Below are 10,610 nucleotides of genomic sequence, written 5' to 3' on the forward strand. Positions count from 1 at the left end.
TAGCAGCAGTAGTGGCAGCAGCAGTGGCAGCAGTAGTGGCAGCAGTAGAAGCAGCAGCAGAAGCAGCAGTAGTGGCAGCAGTAGCAGCAGTAGCAGTAGCAGCAGCAGTAGTGGCAGCAGTAGCAGCAGCAGCAGTAGCAGCAGCAGTAGTGGCAGCAGTAGCAGCAGCAGCAGTAGCAGCAGCAGCAGTAGCAGCAGCAGCAGTAGCAGCAGCAGTAGTGGCAGCAGTAGCAGCAGCAGCAGTAGTGGCGGCAGTAGCAGCAGCAGGTAGGCGGCAGGTCGCACCGGGGAGGAGGAGTGAGAGGCGGCGGGACATTTATACAGGGACAATATGGGCACCATGTCCATTATTCGCCTAGTCCGTCAGTCTGTCTGTCCACCATACATGCATACATACATACATGCACACATACCTGCGGCCTAGAAGCTGCCGTTGCAACTCCAGAAACTTGGCTTCAGCCGGGTCCGCCACTTCAGCTTTGGACCCAGCACTGGCAACGCCCGCGGCCTCAGCTCCGCGACCGCCATACTGCTCGTCCCATGCCAGAGCCAGCGGTCGTACTGCCAGCAGCAGCTCCCCTGGCTGCACCGTACGAGTGGTGACCAGGCCACGGCCGCGACCGCCTGCCAGTGTTCGACGGAGCGGAGGAAGCGGAGACGGCGAGAGGGAGGAAACGGCGGCGGAGGAGGAGGAAAGTGAAGCTGGAAAACGGTGAATGTGTCTGAATGTGTACAGCCGTCAGCAAGGCTTTTCCCTACAACGTGCCTTTTGCTATAGTAACCCTTTTGGGATGCCGGCGGGATGACATCAAAAACACAGCTGTCTGACAGTGACAGAAAACGGCGCTGCCAAGGGCCTTATACTAACATAGAAGCTAAACTAACTAACGCAATTCGTATGGCCACCGTACATATCCTAGCTTAGAGGCTATACTCGCTTCGCTCCGGCCGCATCATCAAAACTGCAAATATGTCGCAATATGATAGCACCCCCTCGCATCACGGGCATTTATTGTATTCACTGGGGTGCGGGTGGGGGTGCGGGAAAGGGAGAGGAGACCAGCAGGGCTGCAGGGCCGGTGCGGGGAGGCAAACCACGGCAGCCTCTGTAGACAGGGCGGTACAGATACAGAGTGGTCTCTTTAAGGTACCTAGGCACTGGCGAGGGAAGGAGGAGCGGAGGGGGATGGGTATCGGATAGAGGAGACCGCCTTAGGCGACATCGCGCGGCCGGGCGCCTTGGAGATGGTGCTGTGCACTCGCAGATGCGCCGACACGTGCTGTGCCAGCAGCTGTGCGCTGCCTCCTTGGTGGCTTATCACACTTGGGGGCTCATCCGTCCTACGATGCCCACAACGACGGGTAAAGGAAGAAATATATTTGCGGGCTCAGACCGACCATATGTTAGCGGCCCAGCGGGCCCTCCTTTCTAAAACGATACCCTGTGGGGTTAGGTTACCCGTGTGGTGGTGGGGAAATAGAAAATATAACCCCCCTTCTCTTGCCCCCCCCTCTCTCTCTCTCTCTCTCCCACTATTGGCAAACCCGCACACCATCCCTGCACTCTTCCCGCCCTCTTCCCAACTCAGGAAAGGCACGGGAAAACATCGGAGAGCAGCCAGCCTAGTCCCGAGCCGTACCCAGAGTCAAGCCCCAAAGACTAAACAGGGTATAAGCTCGGGAGCTTAGGCTGAAGAGATTTAGTCCTGGACCGCAGCTCCCACCCACGCTGTGGCGTGCGGTGCGGTGTAGGCGGCCCAGTCAGCATCCTTTATACGGATGCTGACACCCCGCCGTGGTGTCGGCACGACCCACTTTCCCCTGCTGGAGTGCGGCTCTTACCTCCGAGCTCCGCAACCCGCACGGGCCCAACGCGTGGCGCTTTCAGGGGGCCGGGTCCGGGGTCGGTGAACAGCGCATCAGCGGCCGCCTGGGCTGCCGCGGCGGCTGCCGCTGGGGTGCGATCTGCACCCCCACGGCCGCGTTGACCTGATCCGTCACCTGCAGCACCGCCGGGGGAATTTTTCTTCGTGGCGCTGCCGCTGGCCCTGCTGCGGCGGTTGTCCCTGTCATTTGCGGCAGAATTAGTGGTGCTGGGTGATGTTGGGAAGTCCCCAGCTGGAGTTTGGGGCTGACCGGAGGAGGCGTCTGGCGATGACTCCGGGACGTATGGGGAGGATACTGCAGACTGGATCGCAGACCCTCGAAGAGGTAATTTTCTGACACGTTCGCCAGTTGTATTCGTAGACGATTCCCCTGTTTCCAGCAGGCAGCAGGTAGTACGGGCAAAATGGATACGTTTTTCGTTGCAATGTCAACCCAATCGAGAGGCCTTTCTCACCGATCTGCAAGCGCTTTTTTGCTGCGTGAAAGACATGAGGGCGCCTGTGGCATTTCCACCCAACGTGTCGCCCAGCCGCCGCGGCGCAGAACGGTTGACAGTGCAACCAACTACAGGTGGCCATCGGATTTACCCGTAAAATATAAAACATTTTTATGAATGGTAAAATAAGTGTTTGCCGAGGTACTGCTGCCTAATTACACAACGTATTATTGTATTGTCAGGACCGTTACTGTCTGTTTTCAAAGGTACCGCACTTAGGAGCAAGGCCGCCCAATTTTGTCTACGCTTGACCCTACTGTTTGTTTCTCTTTGCATTAGGCAACTGTGGTACTGGACCGCCGCTAACAGGTCTAACGGTCATCCGTACCAGCGGTACGCCTAAGAATAGTCTTAGCTTTCCAGTGCCGCACGGTACATGCCAATACCACAACTATCGGTGTATCCCGTTATCGTTACTTCCTGCGTTACCTCCAAGTACGAAAGGGCTTTGTTACAATTTTGGCGTCGTAGACCAACAGGTCAAAGACCTCGGAGCCTAGTTGCTCCATCGCTTCCGCACAAACAGGCTTATCAGAATTTCTTACTTCAGCAATATGGCCGGTCCAGCCCGCAATCCCTCCCGCGCGGGGTCTCCCGAGGCCGAAGGGCGCGGAGGTTTGTGCACCTGGTCCAAGCCAAATATGGCAAATTCTTGGGGCGCACCCAGCGTAAGGGCATCGTACCGCCGTCCAGATTGTTTGAAACGATAACGCAGCTCTGCGAAAAGCAGATTACCATACCGTACTAGGCCAACTAAAGACTTTCCGCATGTGCGCAGAAGAGCCGCGAGCTCTATGCTGTCCACGGTTTCCGCAAGATTTGTAAGCTGTTTGCAGGTTTCCTTACGCCTTGTAGGCTGTTCGCGGGTTCCCAGACAGCGTGTATCCGTATGGCATAAAACGGTCGGTAAAGGACTGGTTAGCTATAACCCAACCGGTTTGAGATAACGACCCGACAACCGACCGGTAACCTTATCGGTCGGCGACCCCGCATTTACCGGGTCGTTAGGTCGATATGTCGGTTACCCTACCGGCCAGGTACCGGAGCAACCACTTCCCGACCGGTTTGCAGGGTTGCCGACTTGTGACAAGCAAGGATAATTAGAAAGATCTCCATAAACGCACTTGGCGACAAATGCAGAAGAGCACCTGCCGTGCAGCCATCGACCACCAGCTCATGAATGGCCGAGCCGTGTATGAATGGCTGAGTTAGGGATGCTCGTCATTTCACCTCCAAGGTGCAATGACGAGCATTGGATCCTAAAATTGTCTAATTTACCTCTGTATGGCGTATGTTAAAATTAATCCTAAAGATGTATACGTGGGCCGTCTTGCTTTTTCACGGGTTTCTACACACCTTGTGTGCTCTTCACGGATTTCCACACGCGTTGTAAGCTGTTCGCAGCTTTTCGCGGGTTTCCACACACCTTGTATGCTGTTCATGGCTGATGATGCTCTGGCGACAAATAAGCACAAATAAGCAACTTCATTTAAACTATTGAAGCATGTCATGCCATATCTGCAATATCTGTCCTAACCGAGCCGCTTCACAGCAGTACAGCACCAGCGTCCCCTCGCATCCCCGTCGTCCATTCCAATCCAATGTCACAACCAGTCACTAATCCTCAATCTACGGCATTGCTTGGTCGCTGCTGGTTGCCTAACTAACAACTACCATGCCGCCCATCAACAACCAAAAAAACAACGGTCCACAAGTGCGGCACCTGGCTCTCATGATCCTCCTGCAGTACAAACGCCTGCTTCGAGCAATACACCAAGGACAGCTACAACAGCAACCTAAACAGCAACAGGAGCAGCTCGAGCAGAGCAATGCACCCCCGACAAACAAGAGCATTAACAGTTACCCACCAGCACCCAAGGGGACGCTATCAATGCAGCTATATGCGCTAAACAAGTTCTGTAAAGTAGGTGAATGGCTCCCTTTGCGCACCTTGCCACCCCATAGCAGGTTTTGCAAGGTTCAAGATACCGTACGAATCAGGGAGAGATGGCAAAATGGCAAAGCCGAGGCGGAGATGGCCTGGAGGCGGCGCTTGGGGTGGAGGGAGGGTGAGAAAACCTGTGGGAGGTTTTGAGCATATGCATGAGCGGTGTCCAGACAGCAGGAAGCCCTGCACCATCGGTGCTCTTCAGGATCCTCTGATTTGATGCTCTTCCTTCCAATTGGCTTTACAACAGGACTTGAGGGGGGTAACCGACAAGTTGGGTGTCGGCTTCAAGGAAGCCGGAAAAAGGGCGGGGCCCCTCTGCATCCGTACAGGCCGGTAGCAAGGGTGGCAAGTGTGACAATTGATGGGTAGTGTCAACGCGGTGGGAGATGTGCTTCGTTGCAGCAGTGCTGATGGTGTGAGAGCTAAGCTTGCACCGGCGGAATCGTCAGCACCGCCTGCGGGCTCCACGCGAATCGCATCCATTCCGGGTGCATGCCGCATGGACAGTGCGGCAGACCGCAAGTCGGAATGCCCGTGCGGGCAAATGGTAACGAAAGCTGGGTGAATTTCCGTGCTGTCTGTGATGTTTATCCCCGAAGCGCCAGCGGCCTCAGCAATCCGCCCCACAGCCGCGGGCTTCATCGGGGCACACCGCAAGTCTCAGGAGGCCCCGTGCATTGGCCAAAGTAAATGTACAAACAAGCAGCTTGTGTATTTCATAGAGAAATGAAAGCAAATTATGTTGGCCTGCTGGTGGCAAGTCGGATTGCCCATGCCGGCAAATGGTAACACAAGCTGGGTGTTCGAGTTATCATACGCCGTCATCTCAGAATTCCATTGTGAGATACGCGGCAGCTTTCGGGATGAAATTTAGCGCGAGAGGCGTTGATGTGACTTTTGAGGTCGGTGAATGGAGGCAGCTAAACTTGTTTGTGCTCATACGGTCTTTCTTAGCTACATGCGAGATACCTTGCAATAGAGAATGCTGTATAGTACCGATAACGCGTTTCAGCCGGGTGAAATATTATGTTTGGTCCGTTACACACTCAAGGCCTGGGAGTTCGAGTTATCATACGCCGTCATCTAAGAATTCAAATATGAGATACGCGGTACCTTTTGAGATGAAATTTAGCGCGAGAGGCGTTGATGTGACTTTGGCCTCGGTCAATTGAGGCAGCCAAACTTGTTTGCGCTCTTACAATTTTTGTTGGCTACATGCGAGATACCTTGCAATAGAGAATGCTGTATAGTACCTATAACGCGTTTCAGCCAGGCGAGATATTATGTTTGGTCGGTTACAGACACACACACACACACACACACACACACACACACACACACACACACACACACACACACACACACACACACACACGGACATGGGCAATCCTACAGGTCGGGGCCCCCCTGGGCGCTTCGCGCTGGGGCCCCGCCCAAAAACGAGGAGCAGCACACTGGAGCTATCACATGGCACTGCTTGAGGCATCAGGCGGCCTTAAGGCATGCCAGGACAGGACATTGGTCGGCCCCTGACCACCACATGATGTACATACATACACACACACACAGATAGGGTGTTGAGCCATCTTTAACAGTTCCCCTGCACACAGCTCTCATCACGAACCGTTAATACACACTTTTCTCACATACACGTGAGCGAATTTAAACACACAAGGAAGCATTTATCGCCAGCGACGCTCCTTCCGAACACACATGCATTCTATCCATGTGATGTGATGTGATGCAAAAGGGTTGCCTGCATGTTATTCCCTTCTAGTACATATGCATGGACCACCCTTACACGATAGCTCGCAGGACATACACACATACGTACAATTACAACACCGCATCCATTTGCCTTTCGCCCCTGTCAGGGCCGATGCTTTACCGTTGGGTGATAACTTAATATTGATAAGCTGATGGGTGATGGCCCAGCATTACAAAGAAATAGACAGGCACAATACATAACATACATACTCACACCATCTACATATGCAGTGCAGATCCTGCCTTTTGCTTCTAGCCCCAGTGTGAGTGACCACTTAGTTTAATGACACCGCAACACAACACGAGGCTTCATCAGCTCGGTCCTAGCCTCTAAGAAACAACGTGATGGGGACCTCGCCTTTTGAAAACCCTTCGCCTCGGTGCCCCTAGCTGCTGGCCTAGACAGAGTATCGGTGCGAGCAGCCCCCGGTGATCTGGTCGGGTCAGATTTATTAACCCACACGTCGCTCATGTACTAAACCTGCTCTTATGAACACACACATGCACATCTTCACACACACACACACACACACACAGACACACTTGCACGTCTCTTTAATCTCTCCCCTGCCCTGTTTCCTAGCATCTAGCATCTACCTTGCCAGTGGTGATGGTGTAACGCCGGTCTGACCTCGTGCATGCACACACACATACATACATACATACATACATACATACATACATACATACATACATACATACATACATACATACATACATACATACATACATACATACATACATACATACATACATACATACATACATACACACTTTCTTTCTCACCTTCACCAGTAGTAATGTAACTGGCGAACGTCATAAAAATAACCCTCTGAAACACCATCCCATTATTCATTCAGACTGGAAAGGTCATAGGTTGATTAGCCGGACATCAAAGCTAACAATTATAGCTTGCATATATACGTACATCAGCCAACCATTCGCAACCCAACTCAACTTGGCCCAACACCCAACACACAACCCGTAATTGCCACATGTTAACCAACCCAATTCACAGCACCGAGGGGAACCCGAGATCAACCCCGACAAGGAGCAATATACGAGAGCGGCAACGAATCACTACCACAGTAAAATTAGCCCCAGCGAGGTGGGTGAATAGCAGGCAAGCAAGGTGCTGCTGCTGCTGCTGCTGAAAATGTCGTGGCCCGGATGCATCTGTGCACGGAGATTATCTACGCAGCAGTGAGTAGATTGGCCTCCGCTTTCAAGGGCGAGAGAAATCGAGGTAGGGGAAAGAAGGAAACGAAACAAGCCAAGGGAAGCAGCTATAGGTTGGATAACCAGGGCGATGGAAATGGAGATCAAGAAGAGAAAAATAAAGGAAAGAGGTTGAGCGAGAGAGAGAAACACCGTCCCAACGCGAGCCATGTTTACCGTACGGCAGGTGCAGTACAGCAACTGTACAGTAAACAAGGTGCTGTGAGCCCGATAACCGTGTGAGCACGATAACCTCCTCTTCCTAGTGCTCTGCTTCCGGCCATCCATCTAACTAACCCCCGAAGGCAACGGGGACGGCGACAGCCCCATTGTGGTGTTGGACGGCGGCTTTTCCAGAATCGGCGGCAGGCTGTGGTGCGGCAGCGGCGGTACAAGGCCTATAAGGCCGCACTCCGACCACACGATGCCGTCCGCCGGTGGGGAACCCAGCTGTCTGTCCTCCCAGTCTTGTGGCCAGGGCTTCAGTCCCAAATGTGCGGCGGTGGAGAGGAACAGCTGATCCAAGTGACTCAGAGCGCGACCGAAACTGTGCATGTGCGTGCGTTGGGAAGGGGGGAGGGTGAAAGGGGAGGAGGTGAAGGGGGAAGGGTGAAGGGGAGTAGGGAGAGGCAGGGATGGAGAAAGGAAAGAAGGCCGTTGCTAGAAGCGGGGGGGTTGGATGGGTTTGAAGGTGGGAAGGAAGGTAGGGAGGAGGGTAGGTGAAAATTCGGCTGGGATGCAACGAACTGAGATGTGCTTTTCTGGTAGGATTAGGATTGACGTTGTTGCACTGCACTGCAACGTGCGTTTTCCACTGCCGTACATACGGGAGACGAAACGAATGGTTTGCCTGTCTGTCTGTCTGTCGTTTTGCCTATGCCCCTACCTGTCGGCATCTCTGCATGTTTGGCTCACCAGTCAGGTACGATAAGGCATACACCGTCGTACATCCTATACATCATTGCCGGGTGCTGCTGGGCCCCCTGTGGATGTACGACCAACCCCCATGCAGCCGGGCGCCCATTCCGCCCTGCCGTACCTGTACCATCGCTGATCGTAACCCTGACTTGTCAGCAGCGGCTCAACGTCCCCCAGAGGGCAGGTGTTGAAGTCCAGGTTTCCCATCCTGGCTAGCTTCTCCGACGTCCAGATGTGAACCTGTGTGGGTCGGTGGGTCGGTCGGCCAGTCGGTGGATTGGCGTGTAACGCACGTCTCCTTCAACGGGCGAAACCCAAACACTCGAGTAGCTATTCTGTCACCTCCTGTGGACGTTCGTTTTACCCTTTCCCCACCTTTTCCCCCACCTTTCTCCCCGGCCCTTGCTTCCCCCTTCCCAACCCCTCAATCCCCATATTCCGTGTTTCTACGTCTCCCTCTCTCCCAGCTTATCCCACCCAACACCCGGCGGCTCACATCCGCCAGCGTGGTGTTCCAACCCAGCCCAGACCGCATGAGGAGAGCCGCCGCGTGGCTGCCGGAATTGAGATCCAGAACTAAATCGTACTGCAGCAGCAGCTTCTTGGCAACTGCCTCATGGGCCTCCCCAATGCCGTGCAGCGGCGTGTGAAAGGCACGCTCGCCCACCAGCGTCCTGTATCCACGGGGGCGGGGCCGTTTGTGCGTGTGTGTGTTTTGGGTGGGGTGAGGTGGGGGGGTAGCGGGGTCACGAGAGGTCGGCAGCTCAGTCGTCGTACACGTACTTCGGTACGGAAACGTTAAGACATCATAGGTTATCCGATAACGCATCACTAACCATAGTCCTATTTGTGTAGTCAAATCCAGTATATGAAACAAAAAGAAGCAATAAAATATTTTATAATTCGAAGTCAAGCCGCTGTTTTCTCCGCCCCCAAGGCCCCACTTCTCGTCCACCGCTCGCCGTACATTGTACTGCTGCAGAGGCCTCGCAACGAGCCCCAAACAAACTTACCGTATGTTGTAGTTATCCGCTACGGGAGGGGCGTAAATCTCCCAGTCAGCCGCGGACCGGTTACAAAAGGCCTCCGAGAACAGCTTCGCGGGCAAGGCCCTCTCCCGCTTGAGCTGTACGAGCATGTAGCGCAGGTTGCTGAGTAGACGATCCAGGGGCTCCCTGCGGCGGCGGTATTTGCAGCGGAGGCGGAGGCGGAGGGTGGACAGGGCGGGCGGGCGGTAATGAGTGTGTGTATGTGTGGGGGGGTTTGGGCTTGAAGGATTATTGATGGTGGTGCAGTGTGTATATAAACGACCATGTATGTATGTATGTATGTATGTATGTATGTATGTATGTATGTATGTATGTATGTATGTGGAGGACACATGTTTTGAGTTGTGGGGCGGGGCAGCCGCAGTCGCAGCAGCGAAGGGAGCGGGACGGGACGGGACGGGAANNACAACTGAGCGAAGTAAACNACCGGCAGGGGGNCCAGGGGGGAGCAGAGGGGGGCAGGGGGCCAGGGGGGAGGGGAGGGGGGCAGGGGGCCCGGGGGGAGGGGAGGGGTTCAGGGGGGGGGGGGGGGGGCAGGGGGCCAGGGGGGCTAGCTCATGAAAGTCGCCGGGTGGGAAGTGGAGGTGGAAGTGGTGGAAGTGCGGGAGGTGGACATACGGATATTTACGGTATTTCCTTTTGTTTCCGCGTTTTGCTGCTACTTTCAACACACACACACACACACACACACCACCACCACCACCACCACGCACGGATACATACATACTTACCAGCGCCAGGGCCCCTCATTGCCCTCTCAGGATGCCGCTGCCCCATAACTACCAGATAACTACCACGTACGACGAAAAACACACGACGAGACGAGATTCCTACATATCCACAACCGCACATACATACCCACATACCCACATATACACACACAAGCGCACACAGACACGTGCGCCTGCACCCGCAACCACCACTCACCGAATCGTGGCTACGTTGACAAATTGGGGGCATATGTGCGTGCCGTACATGCCGTCTTGGCCGCCGTGCAGTGTATACTCGTTGTTTGTGTACTGCAGGCCTATACGACGGAAGTGCTCGAGGCGACGGCCGCAGTCCCGCAGTGCAGATCGCCGCTCCATTATGCCGTACCGAGGGCAAACCCTGCCAGGTACATGCGGAGCCCGACCAGGGATGAGAGTGCAGAAGAAAAGGGCTATAGCTGTGAGTTGACATATCGCGCAATGGAGACGTGGTATAGACTCCTTCGTTTGATGTGGCATCTGAGCACTGCTCCTGCTGGCAGATAGCCATCACGCAATTGCGACGGATCGCTACGTGGGGTTCCCTCCCCTCCCCTCCCCTCCCCTCCCCTCCC

General features: G+C 54.5%; 1 protein-coding gene across 1 annotated transcript in view; it reads right to left on the reverse strand.

The window, feature by feature from the left end:
* VOLCADRAFT_107359 (uncharacterized protein) overlaps positions 1-10,610 on the reverse strand; it is a gene marked incomplete at its 5' end in the record, with an annotated part of 22,612 nt that overhangs the window by 8,516 nt on the left and 3,486 nt on the right. The window contains 13 exons of the mRNA XM_002956690.1: positions 414-624; positions 1,843-1,930; positions 2,137-2,256; positions 3,009-3,239; positions 3,414-3,531; positions 3,740-3,836; positions 4,334-4,462; positions 4,769-4,970; positions 7,617-7,866; positions 8,359-8,477; positions 8,734-8,911; positions 9,251-9,412; positions 10,214-10,454. Coding sequence (XP_002956736.1) covers positions 414-624; positions 1,843-1,930; positions 2,137-2,256; positions 3,009-3,239; positions 3,414-3,531; positions 3,740-3,836; positions 4,334-4,462; positions 4,769-4,970; positions 7,617-7,866; positions 8,359-8,477; positions 8,734-8,911; positions 9,251-9,412; positions 10,214-10,454 — 2,146 coding nt within the window. The remainder of the gene's footprint in view (positions 1-413; positions 625-1,842; positions 1,931-2,136; positions 2,257-3,008; positions 3,240-3,413; positions 3,532-3,739; positions 3,837-4,333; positions 4,463-4,768; positions 4,971-7,616; positions 7,867-8,358; positions 8,478-8,733; positions 8,912-9,250; positions 9,413-10,213; positions 10,455-10,610) is intronic.

Source organism: Volvox carteri (assembly GCF_000143455.1).
Source record: "Volvox carteri f. nagariensis unplaced genomic scaffold VOLCAscaffold_64, whole genome shotgun sequence".
NCBI lineage: Eukaryota > Viridiplantae > Chlorophyta > Chlorophyceae > Chlamydomonadales > Volvocaceae > Volvox > Volvox carteri.